This window comes from Tenrec ecaudatus, chromosome 15, assembly GCF_050624435.1.
Source record: "Tenrec ecaudatus isolate mTenEca1 chromosome 15, mTenEca1.hap1, whole genome shotgun sequence".
Lineage (NCBI taxonomy): Eukaryota > Metazoa > Chordata > Mammalia > Afrosoricida > Tenrecidae > Tenrec > Tenrec ecaudatus.
The window spans coordinates 114,132,644-114,153,231 of record NC_134544.1 but is presented as its reverse complement, the minus strand read 5'-3'; the positions used below and the strand labels follow the sequence as shown (position 1 = coordinate 114,153,231).

The window sequence follows — 20,588 nt, the reverse complement described above, 5'->3', positions numbered from 1 at the left end:
CCATCATCATTTTCAAAAGATTTACTTTCTATTGAGCGCTTGGTATCAGCTCCTCTTTCCGCCCTCCCTATGACCCCTTGATGTTATAGATTATTATTATTTTCATATCTTATACCGACCACTGCCTCCCTTCACTCATGTTTCTGTTGTTTGTCCCCCCTAGGTTAATGGGTGGGGTTATAAGTTAATCATTGTGATTGGTTCCCCCTTTCTTCCCACACCTTCCCGCTACCCTCATGGTATCGCTACTCGCATTATTGGTGCTGAGGGGTTTATCTGTCCTGGATTCCATGTATCAAGAGCTCTTATCTGTAGCAGTGTACATGCTCTGGTCTAGCAGGATTTGTAAGCTAGAACTAGGGTCATGATAGTGGGGGGAGGAAGCATTAAAGAACTAGAGGAATGTGTGTTTCGTCAGTGCTTCACGGAACCCTTCCTGGCTCATCCCTTCCTTGTGACCCATCTGTGAGGAGATGTCCAATTATCTACAGATGGGTTTTGGGTCTCCATTCTGATCCCCTTCATTTGCATAGAAATGGTTGGTTGTTAGGGGTCTCCTAATGCCTGTTACTTGATCCCATCCACACCTGGTGATCACTTGGGTTGGTGTGCTTCTTCCATGTGGGTTTTTTGCTTCCCTACTAGATGTCCACATGTTTAACTTCAAGCCTTTAAGACCCTAGACACTGTATCTTCTATTAGTCGGGCACCATCAGCTTTGTTCACTACTTTAACATATTCACCCATTTTGTCTTCAGCTATCGTGTTCAGAAGGTGAGCATCACAGAGTGGCCGGTTATTACAACAAAGTGTTCTTGTGTTGAGGGAGGACTTGAGTAGAGGCCCAAAGTCTGTCTGCTTTCTTAATACTTGACACATAAATCTATGTACATAAGGCCTACATCCCAATCGTTATATACCTCTATGTTTTTTTTTTGCCTCTTACTTCTTTCCTATATTTCATTTTACTTTCCCCCTGTCTCACTATCATGTTCGACCTTTATTCGGCTCTCAGTACTTCCTCTCGGCTACATTGCACTTGATTGAACCCCACCAGTTATTCTACGCCCTCATTGCCATCAATTTTATATCTCTTGTTGTTCCCTTGTCCCTGAGTTTGTTGGCTCCCCCTCCCTTTCCTCCACCTCCTCTCCTCTGTTTTCCCATCCCCCACCTGTTTCCCCCCCCCCCCCCACCAGTTGGTCCCAACGTTTTCTTCTCAGGATTATTTATCCTGCCTATCTTATATAGATAGACTTTTTTTTTTAAGAACAAAACAAAAAATAGCCTATGAATAGTTCCAGGTCTGTCTGCTGACCATTATGAATGTTTTCCGATTGGGTCTGAGGCAGTCCAAACCCATGCCCCCACGTCCAAGTCCAAAGTCTATTTTCAGAATTCCTCGGGGACTTTGTTGCTTTACTCCCCTTGCTGCTCTGTTGTACGTGTGTGTGGAGTCAGACTGGGAACAATTCCCACACTATGTCTCCAGTGTAGCCCCTGTAGTGCTGTGGGTCAGTAAGGGGATGCCATGTCTCCTGGGGAGGCTGACCCTATGGTCCTCTCTGTGCATTGGTTGCTCCAAGCAAAATGTTGTCCTCAAAGCTTGGTGGGCCAGGATGATGATCTCTCTGTGTCGCTCTTGCGTTCGCTTTGGATGCATCATCCAAAGAGATCATCTGTTGGAGGAGGATATTACATCTGCTGAAGGAGAGGACCAGCAAGGGTGAAGGAGGCTCTGGGTGGGAATGATTGCAATTTTAGCCACACCATGGGCTGATACACTGGAATCCACAGGACTGTGCAATGTTTCCTTCTGTTACATATAAGGTCACCATGAATTACAGTTGACTCAAAGGCAACCCACAACAAGGGCAGGTAGTGCATGCCAGTGACAAGCTGTAGCCTGTACCTAGGACATCACATTTCTTCATTATCACTTAAAGGCAGTATAATGTCCACCCTTAATGTCCAGCTCTATTTCCAGTAGCCGAATTGTTATACAGTGCTCACCCACTGTCCTGAGTTGAACCTTGGGGAACGGAGTGGGATTGGATCAGTCTGACCATACTTTTCTAGGCTGGCCTCTCACTTCTTCTGTGTTAGTGTTGGCCTCGTATCTACTGCTGGGTTGGAATACTAAACCAAACTCACTGCCACTGAGTCAGTCCTGATTCATGGCAACCCTACAGGGCAGCGTAGAACTGCCCCAGTGGGTTTCCAAGACCATAATTCTTTTAAAAGTTTTATTGGTACTTAATATACATAACATATAATTCAACCGTTCAACCAGGTCAAGAAGAGTTGTACAATCAGTATCACAATCAATTTTAGAACATTTTCCTCTCCTAGTACTCACTGTTATTTGTGTATTTTTTAAATTGTGGCAAAAACATACACAACACAACATTCAATTCAATCACCTCCATATAGTCAGTGCCCTTGATTATACTCATGTTGTTCAACTATTACTGATATCCTTCTCCAAATCATCCCACCACCATCACGTATACTCAGTTCCCTTACACAAAAACTCTCCTGCTTCACCCATGGTACTCATCAATCAGCTTCAGTTTCTTTCTTTCTTTTAGCTTGTGGAATTTTCTTGATATCATATTCACATATCACACACTTCCATAGTTAAATCACTTTTAAAAATATAAAAATAAAGAGTAAGATAGAAGAGACCACCATCAATATTTAAAAAGTCAGAGAAGAAATTTCTGTCGTGAAACAAATTAGATATATTTCAGCCTATAGCAAATTCAGGTTGGGTCAAGAGGAAGGTCAACTGACCAAGTATCATGTTATACCATAGTTTGATCCACCGTAATCGAGTTTACAATCATCCCTGTCTGAAAGTAAAGCTGTCCAAGTCCCTTGCCTGTGGCCGGTGGAGATCTGCCCGAGGCTTGATCAGAATAGGTTCTCTGCAGATGGATTGTGGACTCCCACTGCCCTGCATAGCCTTCTACAAATTGTGTGCTCACAATTTAAGCTCTGAGACTTTTCCCGTCATCATATTTGGATTTTGTTTTTGTCATCTATGGATCACACAGGCTGGTGTGCTGCTTCCCTGTGGAGTTAGTTGATATCTCACTTAGATGCATGCTTGTTTGAATACAAGTCGTTAGGGTCCCAGCCACGATTTCAATTGATAGCTGGGACCGTCTGCTTTCTTCACCACACGTTGCTGTAGCACCTTTATCTTCAGTGATCTCTTCATGAAGGGGAGTATCAAGCAGGGCCATGCTGTCCAAGACTCACTCTATAGGAGAGTTGAAAGCCTCATTTCTCTGCACAGTGCCTACTGGCTTGGAACTGCTGTGCTTCACAGAGCAGCGCATAACCACTAAACTGGCAGGGCCCCTACGATGGGCTGGAACTGCAGGACATCAATGCACAAGAAAGCCAGCACGTGAATCCCCATGTTCCACAGGCGCGCCAAGATAAAGCGCACAAGGACAGATGCACAGGGCAGTTGTGACTGAGCTGCGGGCCTCCTAACCGCTTCCCTTATCAAAAGAAGTTTAGTCATCAGCGGGCCACTCCCTCAGATGTGAAAGCAGTTGGTTCATCATAGAAGAATCCGCATTTTAAAAATGTCCTTCAAATGTTTTGAGGATGAGGACAGTGAATGTACAAATGTGCTTTACGCAATTGATGTATGTATGGATTGTGATAAGAGTTGTATGAGCCCCTAATAAAACAATAAAAAAAAAGAAAAACAACAAAAAAAGTCCATCCTTCCAGTGCCACTCAGCAAATACTCTTTTCTGCCCCATTATCCATTGGTGGTGGTCTAGCCCTGGGCCCACATACCGGAAGGAAGGGCGACCTGAGATAGGATGCTTAACTTCACGGACTGAGCGACAGATGGGGTGAAGCAGATGGAAAGCTTTGGGGCTGCTCATAGGGTTCTAAGGGTTAATAAGAAAATTCACCTAAATGATTTATACCAGTACTCAGCCCCTAGGGAGCTCCCAAATGTCAACTGCTTACCTGTCATCTCCCAACCGAAGGGACATCTGTGGGGCCCCATAGCGCCCAACTGCCTCTTGAAGGGCCTGAAGGTCAAGTGGCCTCCATGACCCATGGAATTGAGGTAACTTCAGCTCCCCAAGAGACGGGCTCACTGTATTTCAGCCCCCACACCTGGCCAACCTGCCGCCCCATTCTGATCCCTGCAAAACCTCTGGCCCCAGAAGTCGCACAAAGAAACGCAGGGCATCCGCGTCTCACGGCCTCCTGCGTGCTGGCGAGCGGCCCCCAGGCTGGCGGCTCGGAGGGAGGAGGAGGAAGAGGAGGAGGAGGAGGAGGAGGGAGGACGCCGAGGGGGGGGCGCTGGTGCGCCCGAGACACATGCGCGCTGTGCCGCCGCCGCCGCCGTCCTCAGCGTCCGAGCGACTGGAAACCTTCCCGAGCCGCCGCCGCCGCCGCCCCGCGAGCCCGCGCGCCCGCGCGCCGCCCTCCCCACGCCCCGCTCCGGCTTGCAGCGTCCGGGGAGGCTGCCGAGACTGGGCGCGGCTCCGCCGCTCCCCGGGGAAAGCCCTGACCCCCGCAGAAGTGGCCGGGGGGTGTCGGGGGCCCGGGAGAAGATGGCGACGCCAGGAAGCGAACCCCAACCTTTCGCCCCAGCCCTCCCGGGAGCTGCGATGCACCCGCACCACCACCACCAGCACCCCCACCTCCACCTCCACCAGCACCTCCACGGCGGGGCCGGGCCCAGCGGCGGGCCCGGGGCCGGGGGCGGCGGCGGCGGCTTCAACCTGCCCTTGAACCGCGGCTTGGAGCGCGCGCTGGAGGAGGCGGCCCACTCCGGGGGCTTGAACCTCAGCGCCCGGAAACTGAAGGAGTTCCCCCGGACCGCGCCCCCCGGGCACGACCTCTCGGACACGGTGCGGGCAGGTGAGAGGGGCCGCGGGGGTGCGGAAGTAGGCGAGCGCCGGACCCCGGGCACGGTGGCCCCGCCTCGCCTGGGGACGCGCTCCCCTCGGGCGGCGGCGCCCGGGAAGTGGCCGCGGCCGGGCCTGGCGGGCGCTGGGTGCGAGGGGCGGGTTTGGGGGGGCCGCCTGAGAACGGGGCGCGGGCAGCCGGGGCTGCTTCTCCGGCCAGGGCGAGCCTGCCGGGCGGCCCACGTTACCCGCGCTCGTCGACCGCGGGGCTTGCCCTGCGGCTCCCGGGGGTGCCGGGCGGCGCCCAGAGCGCGCGCGGCGGGGGGACCGGGGCATCCCGGGGATCCGGGGTCCCGGGGGGCGCGGGGCCTCCTCTTCCCGCGCGCGTGCGGGGCGGCCTGCGGGCCCTGGGAGGGCGCGGCTCTGGTCCGGCGTTTGGCCCTAGCGCCCCCGCAGCACTGCTCCCACCGCCTGACCGCCGCGTTCCCAGGGACCCCCATCTCCGCGGGGCCCCGAAAGGACGCCGCGCCACCGGGGACCCAAAGCCAGCGAGCCGGTCTCCCTGCGCGGGCCCGGCAAGTTGTAACTCGCGCCAATGAGCAGCCAGCGTTGTCAAGTTAAGTCGTGTGTTGACACGTTTCTGAAACGTCTGTTTGCTCCCGGGAAGTTGGGGTTCCAGGAGCGGCGGCGGCTAGAGACAGGAAGAGGGGTGGCGGAACGGCATCTGGGCCCTTGGGATCCCTCCAGGCCGCCCGTGTCGGAGCCCGGGGTGGGGCGAGCCCCGCCTCTCCTTTGAGCCACTGCTCAGACTTCCGGCTGTCATGGTCTAGTGGGCTGTCACAGCTCCCCTCCCCACCCCTCGCCCCAAAAGTAATCTCAGTGCAGAGTTGATAAGCATGACCAGGACTCGCAGTGTAAGATTTCCAGTTTCCTGTCGAGTGACGGTGGAGGACAATTGGATGTTGAAGACCAGGCTTCCCAAGTCTTTGCCCCGCCCCCGAGAATACCACAGTAACAAGCTCCCGACTGAATATTGAGACAGAGTTCTGACTGAGTTCACTGCCATCAAACTGGGCACTGCAGGGTCAATTTTGTAATTTGGATTTCGGGAGCGTTAGGATTGAGCAAGGAGAGGAGGGAATTTCCAGAATTGAGCTGTCAAAAGAGGAGCGTCTCATTTGATAGACCTCTTAGGGGCATCTTCTCAAGGGGAAGTTATTCCAAGAATCAGTTAGCACTGAGCCATTGGGCCAGAAACACCTAGCATTGGGCCAATATTAAGTCTTGCCATAGAGTGTACCACGAAATATGGAATGATTGGATATCCAGCAGAAAACACCTGATAGGACCAGTCATCTGAGTGTGTACTTTCAGAAGGGGTGGGGCCAGGACTGGACGCCTCCAAAGCTGTTGCTTTCCTTCAGTGAGACTGGCGCGGGACCTTTTCAGAAGACCTGTTCAGTTCAGAGCTGGGTTCACACCTTCCAGCGAAGATTATACCATGTCAGGCCCAGACTCACACATTTGGGCCCCTCGTTTGCTTGCGACCTTGCACATGTTTAATGTTGAGAGAAATCTGATGATCCTGTTGGTGCGGGTTGGCCTGTCAATTACAACACCAGTCTGATAGCTAGGTACCTCGGAGGACAGACTAGAACTGTCCGCTAGAGTTTTCCAGGCTTTCCTCTTTAAAGGGAACCGATGACCAGGTCTTTGCACCCACGGAGTCTGTGGTGGGGTAGCAGCCAAGAGTTGAAAAGTTATTCCTAACTTCATCCAAAATGGAAATGTTAATGGGGAGGTGGGGGAGGCTATCCCTAGATTAAATAGAGATAAAGCACATTCAGCATAGTCGGTTACTTTAAGTGAAATTTGAGAACCCAACTGTTTTAAAGATTGGCTTCTGTAAAACATCGTTGCCTCAGATCAAAAGCTGAGTATATATATTTTACTTTTGTTAAAAAAAAAATCATCCCAGGACCGGCCCTTATTTGGCAGAACAAGAAGGAAAATAAAGCAGGAGCTAAAATTACCTCCAGTTTGCACAGAGCTGACCTTTCTTACATAGAAAGAATTTGGAATCATTAAAAGTACAAGTTAGTAATTTATGCACTAAAGATAGTGTTGTCGCTTGGGTTAATCTTTAGTTTTCTCTTGGGTTAATATTTAAGACTCTCTTCAAATCAGGAGACCAGCCAATGGAGATCTTCCAAGGCCTGAGATGTGAAGTGTACTACTTGTTCATTCATTTGTAAGACCAGGCGTGACACAGAAAATGCCTTTCCTGACTGTTGTGTGATATAGGCCATTTGGCTGATGCCTTGTAAATGTGACGCTCCTAGCAGCTGTTTCTGTAAGACTGGCTCTTGGGTCAGGCAGCTCAACTGAGCACAGCTGACAACTGGCATGGCAGAAACGTGAGGATCCTGAGGCCGGCACTCCTGGCCAAGCTGTCACTCAGGTGCATGCGCACACTTTATTCATGGTGAAACACCTCAAACCCTTCATGGTTTTGCTTTTAATTTACTTGTGTTTGAGTCAGGTTCTAGTTAGCCGCTTGGGGGGGGAGGGGAGGAGGGAGGGCGGGGGGGGGGGGGAGAGAGAGAGAGAGAGAGAGAGAGAGAGAGAGAGAGAGAGAGAGAGAGAGAGAGAGAGAGAGAGAGAGAGAGAACAGACAGACTTGGCCATGCAAATGGGGTGACAGCAAGGCCAGACTGAAAGAAGACAAGTAGACTAGCCATGCTTGGCCCCGCAGCGTGTGCCTTGCTCTGAGCCGGCACCTGTTCGGCACACCACTCTGAAGCCTCACTAGCTATCTTTGTGTAACCTCACTTGCTGTGTCCAGTAGCCTCTGCTCATGATGAGCCCATGGTCAACTGATCCAAATGCAGCTTGGTCTTGTGCCCTCTTCACAGTCTTTGGTTTGCGTGGTTCTATTGTTTTGGCCAACCTAGCAGGCTCATCTTTCAGAGCACTTTACCAGAAAGTAGTCTAGAGTGGGCCACAGGCTTTTATGGACGGATTTTCAGAAGTAGCTCATCAGGCTTGTTTTCCTAGTCTGCCTTATTCTGGAAGTTCTGCTGAAACCTGCCCATCATAGGTGACCCTGCTGGTACACTTGAAATACCAGTAGCACAGCGTCCTGTATCAGAGCCACATAGACCCCATAGGACAGACTAGAGAACTGCTCCTTAGAGGTTCTGAGAGGAATCCTTAGGGGAGCAGGCCACCACAGAACAACAAAGGACAGATGGGGGTGGGGAGTTTGTCTTGTAGATGTAGAAATGTAAACGGAGAATTGAGGGTAGCTAGGTAAATGTTCAAAGTTATGTATCTCTTAAGGCGATCAACCAGTGCCTTGAACCCTGCCTGATGGCCTGCCTGTGCTGTCTGGTTGGTGACCACTTTCTGTTCAGCCGAGGGAAGGGGAGAGACGTACTGTTGGGACCTTCTGGAGGAGACTGGTGAAATCAACAGCCGTTGAACACATTCTCCACAGAGCACTGATTAGGTGCCAGGCACTCTTGCAGACAGGAGCTACAGCAGTGAACAAAAGAGAGCCCTTGTTCTCGGAGCTTTTGTTCCACTTGGATGATGGGTGAGGATGCAAAATAAGAAATGCGCTTTTCCAGATGGGTAGGAAGATTGGTAATAGAGATACTATATGTATATTTTAACTGTGCAGGCTACTGCATTAATACACTAGAAACTGAAAGCATCGAATTAGGCCCTATATAAAGAAATAGCACAAGTGTGCATAAGTGAAGCAAACTGTGTTCTAGGGATGATTTCTTAAGTAGTGTCATTTTGGATGAAGACGTTTCCAAAGACGTGGTTAAGTGTCAGTACTTGAGGTGACCTTTCTCAGGAAAGGGTGGAAAGTGAGGAGGTTATGAAGGCAAGCATATGAAGTACATCCTGGAAAGCACTCACTGAGCTCCCTCACCTCGAGTGGAGGCTGTGGGGAGATGCAAAGTACAAGGTCAGAGGACCTCTGAGATGATGGCAGCCAGGCCACCAGACTGGTCCAGGTGAATTGACAAATTGCATAGGCAAACGGTGACTGCAGAATTCAAAGGCAAAGGATAATTGGAGTTCTGCTAGTTAGGAAAGCTATTGTCTAAAGTGATGAAGTGTTCACCTGGTAGTTGTGCCCCTCACCAACCTCCCCCCCCCCCCACATCTCTCCCGCCCCTCCAGACTTCTGCTATCTGGTAATCTGTTTCTGTTGAGATTGGGGGCCTTTCTCTTCTGCCACACAGGGCTGCTGTGAGTCACTTGATGGCACCCACGTTAACAAACAATAGAGCTAGCCAGGGAGCCCTGTGCATCAGAAGGCACTAGGATTATAGCAGAGGTCATAACAATGAACTTGAGCATGCACCAAGGCACCTGAGCAGAGTTTCGTCCTGACGCAGGTGAGGCCCCCACAAGTCATAGTGACTCCGAGGCATTTTGTTTTGTTTTGTTACTAACAGCAACACAAAGAACACTTTGAAGCAGAGGTAGCGTTTGGGCGAGGTTTTGTAGGACGAGTAGGGTTTGCAGCAAAGTGGCTATGAAGAGTCTGTGGTTTCCAAGTTGAAGAGCGAGAACCTGGCCAGCTAAGTTTCTGTGAATACCGGAATGAGAGGGGACATGTAAGCCCGGCCCTGAAGTCATGTTCTCCAACTCTATAGCAGGCACGTGTCTCCTTTGGCCCTTTATTGAGGACACTGGGGAATGGTGGGGTCCTGGCATTTGTCAGCCTGGGCTAGCTATCACAGATGTTTGTGCAGTTTCAATGAGTCTTCCCTGAGGTTTGTGGCTGGGTAAATCTTTAGGGGTGACTTCCCCCATCCCACCCCTACCCTGTAGCACTGCAGTCCTTGAGAAACTAGCATTGTCTAGTCATTGGAATTCACACAAAAACTGATAAAGGAATCTATTCATTCACACAAAGATGTTGTGGCCCATAATTTTGGCCTTAGAGATTTTCCACGGTTTTATATTGTTAAGTATAATGGACCTTTGGAAAATCACTTGTTTTATTAAAAATGATATTCTTCTATAGGCATAACTGGTTTCAAATCGTTTTTCTGTTAGTGAATTTACTAGTCAATGCTGTAACTATTGTTTATTGGGTCACCACCCCAGTATTGTCTTAATCATTGCATCTTCATTTGAAAGCATCATATCCCTTCTTTTGTAGTCAGTTTCTTCCTTATTAAGGTAGAGAGGCCTTCTAATATTAAAGAAACTTTTGGAACAAGTAAGACTCAACGTCTGTAACCAACCAGCCACTGAACGTCTATCATTTCTGCCGTACTGGGACGATTGGAACTGCACTGCAGACGTTTCAAGGCCATGCCCTTTAGAAGCTTAGTGCCAGGCTTGCCTTCCGAGGACCCTCTAAGTCCGTGGTCCTCAACCTTCCTCATGCCGCGACCCTTTAATACAGTTCCTCAGGTTGTGGTGACTCCCAGCCATAAAACTATTTTTGTTGCTACTTCATAACTGTAATGTTGCTACTGTTATGAATCATCATGTAAATATCTGATAGGCAGGGTATATTTTCGTTGGTATAAATGGAACATAATTAAAGCATAGCGATTAATCACAAAACAATATGTAATTACAGATTGTGAAATATTTATTTCTAATTACAAATAAATGAAATTTTGTACTGAAGCATGGTGTAGCATGGGCAACAGTCTTCACACTGTGGGTGTATCTGCATGTGGGTGGACCTGCCTGGAGACAGCTAGAGGAGCTGTGTCTTGGTTCCTAAGACCTTAGGAAATATGTGTTTTCCGATGGTCTTAAGTGACCCCTGTGAAAGGGTCGTTTGACCTCCTACGGGGTTGTGACCCACAGGTTGAGAACTGCTTCACTAGGTATACTTGAACTGCCAGCCTTCTGCTTCATAGTCCAGTGCCCGACAGAACCTGCCGTTCTCTCAGGAGTAGAGACTGATACCTTGGTTGTCGAACGGCTCCAAACTCGAACATTTTGGGACCTTAGAACCAATCCTTTGGTTTTCCATTATTTCTTATGGGAAAATATGTTCCATTTTTGAACTTTTCAGTGTTCAAATATGGATTTTGGATTGCATTGAGTTTGACAGCACACACACACACGTTCTGAATCTTGCATTTTAGGTTGCTCTATTGAAAGGGTGGGGACATACTAATCTTGTTTCTAGAGCAATAGCCTATGATGAAAGGCCCCAGAACCACTCGGGACTTTTTTGGGGGGTGGTGTAGTGGGGTCGTGCTACTTTAAAAAGGGACAACCCATGATTTGACCTTCACAGTGCAGATGACTCCTCTGGAAGGCATGTCACTTACTGTTACATCTTACTCGGCTTTGGGTGGGTGCATGATATTAGGTAGATGTTCGACACACCTGACCTGTGTAAATTTTTTTATCTAATTTATTGACTGAGACGGTGTTCCAGTTGCATGTGGCACACCTAAAGTGTGCATGCTCTAATGTAGCAAGTCTAAAACCACAGTCTGCTGTAAGCATTGTAAGGTTAGATCCCTTTGGAAATTCATGTTGCTGTGGATGGGTTCAGAAGTCCGTTTCCTCTCGCTGTGACCCCGTCCTGTGTACACAGAGCCTTTCCATTCAATTACTCACTTTCTTCGAGGCTCGTTTGAACACAACTGACTCCCCTTTTCGGGAGGGGTATACTTTCCTATTTGCTCCCCTTTTTATACATATAAGGACCTTGTATGTTGAGGCAAGGCACCAATCCGTTCTCCTCCCAGATTCTTGGTCGAGTATGCTTCTCAGAGATTTGGTAATTAACATTACCGACAGGCTGTCCCTCTACTTGCTGTGGTGAATAGGTTCATCAGCCAGTAGCTTTTGTCTGTAGCCTCACTGAAACCTGTTTATGAGATTACTTTCCAGATGGTGTTTAGGTTTCGGGAAAATTAGTATTTTCTTTAGAAAGAGACAACAGGGGAAACTGGTTAGACAGAGTTACATCTGCTAAGTTTGAATTTTTCCCTGAAGCTGGTCAAAAAAACCCAACCACTGTCTCAGGTCGATTCTGACCCACAGCTTCCCGACAGGACAGGGTCAAACTGTCGCTGTGGGATTTGGAGACTGGGCTGAATGATGGGAGCAGACAGCCTCCTCTTTCTTTCTCGGGGCAGCTGGTGGTTTCCAACCACTTACCTTGTGGCTAGCAGCCCCCCTCGCAACCCACCACACTACCAGGGCTCCTTTTAGTTGGTAGAGCTAGGTAATGAAGTAATTAACACCGGTCGCCGCAGTGGTTATTTCAAAATGTAAAATTACAATCTCACACAAGCTGTTTTCAAAGGCTGTCGGACACAGATCTCTGCTCCACGTACAGAGCTGATCCCTTTGTTTTGTCCGGCTCCTGGGAAGCCTCGCCTGTTCGGCCAAGGCTACTGGCTGTTTCCAGGAAGGTCAAGGCTACCGGCTGTTTCCAGGAAGCTGTCCTCCACCTGAGGCGTTAGGGTTTTTCAGTGGCTGTGCTATTCCAGACAGTTTCTGTTGTACGAGGTGAATTGCTTAACTAAGAAAGGAAGAAGGAAGGGGGAAAAAAAAGAAAGCGAAAGAAGGGAAAGAGGTCAGAATTCCATGTAAACCACAGTTTGGGAAAACTAGGCTTACCAAGAGCCGGGAGCTGGAAACCCACCCGTGGAGCCTCATCGTAATTGAAGAGTTCAGTGGTTTCTTCCCTATCGTGTAGGAAGAGAGGCAGCACACTTGGAAACCATCTGTTCCCACAGCGTAATTCAAAATTAAAGTGGGCTTGTTTACATGAGCAGAAACTTGACGAACTGTGAGAACGTGGCTTCTCTTCTTCCTCCAGCAGCGCGGTAGCAGGGAAATGCCTGGATAATCGTGTTTCTGTATGTGCACATAGTTTTCCCAGCCCTTCTGTTTTCTTCACTGTCGGGTGGCGCCCAACCCATAACACCCCTAGAGGACACGGTGGAACGGTCTCTGTGGACCTCAGGGACTGTAAATCTCTAGGGGAGTGGGGCGCCTCACTGTTCTCCCCAGCAGCAGCTGATGGTTTCGAATCATTGCCGTGAGCAGCCCAATGCGTGGGCCACTGTACCAACCACCGGGGCTGCTAAGGAGGGCCTGGTTCCAATGCAAGCACACCAGAGCAGCAGCAGCAGCGTGGCTTGTCGAATAGCCGTGCTTGAGAAGACCTTATCACTCCTGTTTGAACAAGCTGATGCTGAGCCTGCTCTGTACTCTATCCAGGAGTTTTGAAGCCGGCAGGGGCAGGCTGCCTAATTTGGGATCTCACTTGGCGTTTGTTGTTCTTTTCCTGCTGGAGGAGCACCCGCCTATGATTGGGTGAGACCTGAGGGAGGGCTTGGGGCCCCCCAGCCCATCGGGTCTCCACCGTCTCACTCACTTGCGATTGTGGAGTTACTTTTCTTTACTCTGGTCAAGATCCGTGCAACAACACATTTGCCATTTCAACGTCCTTCGCCTTTCACATCGATTCTTTTCCACCATCATCTGTATCACCTGTTCCCGCATTGTCTGATTACTTGGCGGCTGCTCAGTGTCCACTACACCATCAGTTCCCCCCCATCTTTTCGGCCCACGCTGGGGCTCACTAGTCAACTTCAGCCTCATTGCATTTGCCTATTCTAGCCATCCCTGAGAAGCGCACACTGTGTGTTCTTCTGTGGCAGGCTGGCTGCAGTTGGCGCGGCATTTTTAGACCACGGCATGTGCACCAGGACTGCTCTCTTTGCAGTGACGTCATGTTCCTGCTGTGTGGATACCTGCGCAGAGAAGAACAGCATAGATCCATGTGCCAAGATGCGGACATTGATCTAGGCATCACCTTGCCACCCTTGTCTCCAGCTTCCCCCAAGGCACCCTTTTCCATTGGTCCTCGCCGCCAGAAACTAGATCAAGGGCTCCCAAAGGCTTGAAGTTAAACAAGCAGCCATCTAACAGGGAAGCAAATTAGCCCACATGGATGAAGCACACCAGCCTGTGTGATCATGAGGTTTTGATGAGATCTGGTATCAGGTACCAAAGGATCCCAAACAAACAATTATATCGACGTGAATGAGGGGGGTTGGAGTGGAGATCCAAAGCCCATCTGTAGACAATTGGACAACCCCCCACAGAAGGGTTACAGGAAGGGACCATTCAACCAGGGTGCAGTATAGCACCAATGAAACACACAGGATTGTTATAAGATTTGTAAGTGTCCCCCAATAAAATGATTAATTAAAAAAATAAAAGAGCACACAAGCAAATAGGACCCCCTTCTACATACCAGCTCCAAGTTTGAGAGGCCCACCCAGCACCCCAGCTTCTGATGTGCAGGTGACAGGTGAGGCTGATTCCCGTCAACCCTCTGGGATGCTAGGTGCAAGCTGAAGAGTACACGGGACCCTCTTACTTTCTGTCCGCCTGGCTCCGTTTCCCCAGGGGTGTGAACTAGGAACGAGTCCCATCATCTGCTAGAATGACTCACAGAATTCACAGAGAATGCCCCATCCTTATGAGTCCAGCTTTATCACTGCCAGAAAGGATGCCACAAATGAGGACATTTCTCGAGTGAGGTCTGGGAGGTTCCCACTAGGAAGTGTCCAGGGCCCATGGCCACATGCTTGGGTCAACCAGGAAGCTCTGTGGGCCTGATCACAGGGTTATGAGTGGTTACATCATGCCTCTGCTCGCCCTGGTCAGCTCCTACTCCCACGCAGCTACCTGTGTGGTCTGCGCTCTCAGGAACCAAGCTCAAAGGCCACAGATCTTTCTTCACCTCCTGCAGTACCACATCTTGTTTTTCCACTCCTCTATTGATAGACATCTAGGTTGTTGATACCTGTGGGCTACTGAGAGTAGTGCTGCACTGAGAACAGTTAGGGGTCACGGTCCTGTCTTCCGTTCTGCAGGGACTGGCCTTGCTGAGTCATTTGGAGTCCTTCTGCTTTGTCCCCCTGATGGGCAGCAAGAGGCCCCCTCTGAGCATTTCTAAGTGGCTTCTCACGTGGCTTTGCTTTTTTATCGTGGACCTTGACAGTCAGAACCTAATCTCTATGTCCATGAAACTCAGCTGCATGTATTGTGTAAGCATTTCTTAGCTCGCTCAGCAGTACTTGGAGGGCGTTAGGGTCTTCATGGACAGTAAGTATTTGTTATTCCATACTACAAAGGCAAGCAGGACTCCGTCATGAACAATGTGGTTAGTATTAAAGTCAGGACCCCAAGTGGCCTCTTTTCAGTTTCCATTCTATTTCCACTTACTTAGGAAGGCTCAGTTCCACAGCCTTCTTAGGTCTGCTTTGAGCTTACCAGGTCACAGGGGAACTCTCAGGTGGGCAAAGCGAATGGAGGAGGTTGGCCACAGGGTTGTCACCTTGGAAAGAGGGAGGCACTGCGTTGTTATGTTTTCAGGTGGAAGAATTCCCTGGATGGAGCTTCTCTAGGCTAAGGGATGATAGGGGCTGGGAGAGTTTGCCTCCGAGGAGGATTTGGGATGCACCTCACAGGCCCTTGCAAGAAGCTTGCTGTTGATTTAAAAGGCCCTTCCGACTTAAAAAAGAGAATTGAAGTTCCTTGCAACTGCTCTGTAGGTGTTTAGCAAGTATTTCCTCTCTAAGAAGATGAGCAAATATATACGAAGGGGCAAAGAGTTGGGTGTTCATGTATAGATTTCAACATATCTCTTTTTTTCTATTTTAATGACTTCTGGCATTTATTTAGAATTTTAATGAAAAATTACATCATTGCAAATGTGGTGGCCAGTGCAGTATTTGCCCCCAGCCACTGACAGGGAACGGGAAGTGAGTGGTTAAGGTTTGTTCAGGCCGGGTCAAGTCCTGGTCCAGGACCCTTCAGAATGTTTTCTTACTCAGTCTTCACAGCAACCTTGCCTCTGGTGCATGGCCCTCAGCTCCTAGCCCTTGGTGGACAGCAGACTCTGACTGGTGTGGTCTACAGCGTTTCCATCGGCAGATTTTCAGAAGGCGATGGCCAGGCCTTTCTTCACAGAATATTTAACTCTGGAAGTTCTGCTGAAACCTTCAGCATCACAGCAACCTTGACAGTTGAGTGGTGACTGCGGGTGATGTACTCTGGCCAGGAATTCAGCCCCAGCCTTCTAAGTGGAATGCAGGAAACCACACCAAAGTGGTCAGGGTCAGAGCTCAGAGCCTGAGTAGAGTCACTGGTGTAGAGCTGGAAGAAGTGGCCAGGAAAGGAGATTTTACAGAGATTCACACAGAGATTGCTGGGCAAGGTCTAAGGCCATGATTGGACTCCTGTCCGTTCATCCATCGATCTGGAAGTGAGTGGAGAGGACCCAGACTTACACACTGGGAGAGCCACCCTACCCTTAGTAATGGCCGATCCTGGGCTGTGTATCCCAACTGGGTCTTGAAGCAATGGTTAAATTTTAAGATTCCTCAAGGGTCTACTTGATAAAGGTAAATAATCAAAAGGTAAATAGTTCAATATATTCATTGCTTTAAATGATGTTAATAGATAAAATAATAGAGCAGCACAGAATTATGATCCCCCACCCCCGCTGCCTTTTTTGTGGTGGTGGTGGTGGTAGTGGTGGTGTGTGTCTGTACATTGGCTTTGTTTAGGACTCTGTTCCGTTGAAGAAAAGTAGATCTATCTTGGTGTCATTCCCTGGGAAATGTGGATGATCATCTTGGCATGCAATTAAGGCAATTATGCTCCTAGCCCTCCTCCCCCTCTCACCCCCCCCCCCCCAGTCTTTGAAAAGTCTGCATACATCAGTGCGTGTTAGTTGTATCTCTCTATCATTGCAGCGGCTCTGGTCTAGTTGCATTTCCACAGTGACTGGCTCCGGTGTTAAGAGCCACTCTGCAGTTGCGCGAGCAATGCCTTGCCTGTGTGGGGTCTCACTGCAGAACCTGGCAGGCGCCCTCAGCACAGACTGGCTGCTCTGTACTCTCCAGCCTTCCTCCCACTTGGTGTTGAGGGGAAGTGGAACCCCAGAGCTAAGCCCTAGGGATCGGGATGCTAATGAGACTTGGAGTCTTAATGAGAAGCCTGCGCTGTGGGAGTTCTGAGGTAATGGGCCTGGATAGAGACCTAATGCCTGCTTCCTCGGAGGCTGAGTGACAAAGAGCTAACTGCTGTTTTCATCTGGAGGCCTACCTCTGAGCAAAGTGGACTCTCCCTGAGAGCTTGGTGTCTGAGACCCCGTCTCTCGTGAGCAGCCTTGTTTGCCATCTCATGTTGCCCCAGGGTAGATGGGGTTGGGCATGCCCGCCACTTCCTGGTAAAAGACTGCAGTCTTCCACACTTCCTTACATTGCTTGGGCACGAGGGTACTGGGGCATCAAAGAAGCTTCGCAATAAGAGGCTCATATGCTGCATGGTCCTAAGTCCACATTTTCCTGGGACGTCTGGATTGACAGCTCATGCCCTGGCCTAAGACACTCTGGTGGCACAGCAGCCAGTGCTCAGTTGCCAACTGAAAGGTTGTGGGTTCGACCCCACCGGGCGCTCTGCTGGAGAAAGATGTGGCAGTCTGCTTCAGTAAAGATTCGTGTAGTTTCTGTGCTGTCCCATAGAGGTTCAACAGCTGTAATTGATTCGATGGCCGCGGGCTTGTTGGTGGGGAGTACATGTGGGGTTGACTCGTCTCAATTTGGATGATCAATATGTCTACCCCATTCATAAGAGACTATTGTTGTTACTGGCCATGGAGTCAGCCCCGACTCAAGGTGACTGTCACGATTGCCAGCATGTTTGAGGTCAGTTGCGCAAGGCTTTTATTGGCTGATTTTTGGAAGTAGATTCTGTACCTTTCTTCCCAGCCTTAGTCTGGAAATCATGCCCAAACCTTCCACCTGAAGTGACCCCATGGCACCCGAAATACCGTGGCATCCCTCCTGGTATCTTAGCAGCACACAAGCCACCTCACTAGGACCGAACGGGAAGAGGGTGGATAAGGGGCTGCCATTGGGTTGATTCCTACTCTGTCTGACAGGATAGAGCTTCCCCTATGGGTTTCTGAGCCTGTAGCTCTTTATGGGAGTTGAGTCTTACCTTTCTCCCACAGAGCTGCTGGTGGTTTGGAACCGCTGACCTCGTGGTCAGTAGCCTAATGCATAGATGCCATCTTTTCAAAGAACAAAGAGTGCTAACCTATGTCCACAAATCCTGCTGGTTGATTCTGGTCTAGGGCTTTACCAGCTGTCCAAGCTGCTGTCCGTTCCAAGAATGCAGTGCTTGGTGAGTTTTTCTGTAAATGTTTAGGCCAAGAAACTTGCGCAGAACTTTAATGTAAACACGTTCTCCATAAAGTCTTTGGTGTTTGTCATTCATTTTCGTGGCCAGAATAGAGGGTTGAATTTTAATTTCTGACACAGCATAGGTGAAGAGGAGTCTGCTATGCGCCTGCATGGTTTGACTCAGGATCGTGAGACAGACACACAGTAACAGGCAGGCATTGAAGGCCTGTGGCAGGGTGCGGGACGTAGGGTACAAGGAGTGGTGGAAATGTCTGTCTCCATTGTCGTGGCAATACAGAGGGGCACAAACTTGACAATCGAGGTACTGACTGAAAAACAGAACAAGACACCCATGTGCCTACAATCCAACTTGGAAACGGGAACCTTTATTTCCAGTACTATTTGCGTTCCTAGCTTGATTGACAAGCTGTTATGAAAGACAGAATGAGTGTGTTTTTGCTTTCTGGCTGAGTCAACGCCAACTGTTCGGAAGTTGCCCTTTCTGTTTTCAGGAACAGACTCCTTGGTATTGTTTCCTTTCAGACAGCGCCTGTCCATCTTCTGAGGACTGATCTAACAGCTAGGTGTCCAGTCAGCCCTGACTTTTGGCCGCCTCACCTGGGTCAGAGGAAACTTGTGCTTCCCAGGGTTTTTAGTGGTAGTTTGGGGATGGCAGGCCTTTCCTCGGTGGCGGGTGCCTCTGGGCAGACCCTAGCCTCCGACTTTCTGGACACACCTTTTGCACCACTCAAGGACCCCAGTCTAGAAGATAGGGACCTCCATTACTGGAGAAGCTCCTAGGTACCAAGCAGAGCACTGCTGACCCGCACTCGTCCCGCTCTGCTGGGGCTCCAGCACCCCGACTCCAGGTGTGTCACTGCCCAGCTTCCAAGTCTCGCGTGTGTGTCTGCACCCCTGCCCCTGCAGTCCCTGCCTGGGGTAACTCCTGCCTGCCCCTCCCAGGCCACCTGCCCACCAGCAGCCCTGTTGGCGTCTGTATTCCGATACCACCTTCCTTAAGAACGACACTTTTCCTTCCTGTCCCTTGGGCCACTTGGCTCCTGCAAAGTCTCTCCATGTTTCAGGGAAGTGCCCGGTTGAGCTTTCCTTTCTGTAAGATAACATCCCGCAGTTCGTCGGACACCCAAGTGGGCTCCCAGTCATCTGAAAATCCGGGGTTTTTTTCTTCAGTGCCCTGAACCCCGGCTTCCTCCTTCCCCACTTACTTCGTCTTTCCTGAACCTCAGGTGCTAGGTCTGTAAGCAGGTGGTTTACAGTGCTTGAGTTAATTCTTAATTGCTCTCAAGTTCAAGTTCATGTTTTTTTTCCCCCCTCCAATGCAGAAATAATTGTGGTGGCTTCTCTGTGTCCTTGCGTTGATTCCGACTCACGCCGGCCCTGCAGGACAGGAGTCGGCGGCTTCACAGCATTCCCTGTGCTGCGTCCAAACCACTGCTTTCCATAAAGTTCCTCAATGCATGGACCATTTTTTCAGTGTTGCCTGAGGTGCTGATCAAGGTTGTAATGCTGGAAAAAGTGAAAAGAGCTTGGAGGATGCAGCACACGAGCGTTTATAGGAAGCTAGTGGGTTGGAACCACTCCATTGAATAACTGAATGCTTACCTGTTGTGCCACCGGGTGCCTTAGACGTAGTAATAATGATTGCTCGAGTGTGGTGGTTACAAGTTACACTGCTAATAGCGAGGTTAACAGTTCGAAACCACCAGCCTGCTCCAAGGGAGACAGAGAAGGCTTTCTACTCCCATAAACAGTTACAGTCTCAGAAACTCACAGGGCAGTTCTGCTCTGTCCTCTAAGGTTGCTGCGTGTTTCTCTAGCTACAGAATTGAAGACCAATGAGTGAATGATTGACTGAATGCATAGACTTGGCTGAAAGGGAGTAGCGCACAGGTTCTCAAACATATTTAGCCTTCTGCTCCCCTTTATGAAAAAAAAGTTGCTCAGTGACTCCGGCAATTAATTTTTTAAACATTTTATTAGGGACTCAGGCAACTCTTACCACAATCCATACATATACATACATCAATTGTATAAAGCACATCTATACATTCTTTGCCCTCATCATTTTCAAAGCATTTGCTCTCCACTTAAGCCCTTGGCATCAGGTCCTCTTTTTTCCCCTCTCTCCCCGCTCCCCCCTCCCTCATGAGCCCTTGATAATTTGTAAATTATTATTTTGTCATATCTTGCCCTATCCGTCGTCTCCCTTCACCCCCTTTCCTGTTGTCCGTCCCCGAGGGAGGAGGTCGCATGTAGATCCTTATAATTGGTTCCCTCTTTCCAACCCACTCACCCTCTACTCTCCCAGTATCGCCCTTCACACCCCTGGTCCTGAAGGTATCATCCGCCCTGGATTCCCTGTGCCTGCAGCTCCTATCTGCACCAGTGTACAACCTCTGCTCTATCCAGACTTGCAAGGTAGAATTCGGATCATGGTAGTTGG

At 49.6% G+C, this 20,588-nt stretch overlaps 1 protein-coding gene across 2 annotated transcripts in view; it reads left to right on the top strand.

Moving 5' to 3' along the window:
- The first annotated feature begins 4,398 nt into the window (after positions 1–4,398).
- Positions 4,399–20,588, top strand: part of LRCH1 (leucine rich repeats and calponin homology domain containing 1) — a 240,645-nt gene continuing 224,455 nt past the window's right edge. Inside the window, exon 1 of one of the 2 annotated variants that reach the window (XM_075533138.1) lies at positions 4,399–4,908. In XM_075533138.1, the coding sequence (XP_075389253.1) occupies positions 4,599–4,908 (310 nt within the window). In that variant the 5' untranslated portion in view covers positions 4,399–4,598. The remainder of the gene's footprint in view (positions 4,909–20,588) is intronic. The other variant, XM_075533137.1, reaches the window with a different exon arrangement.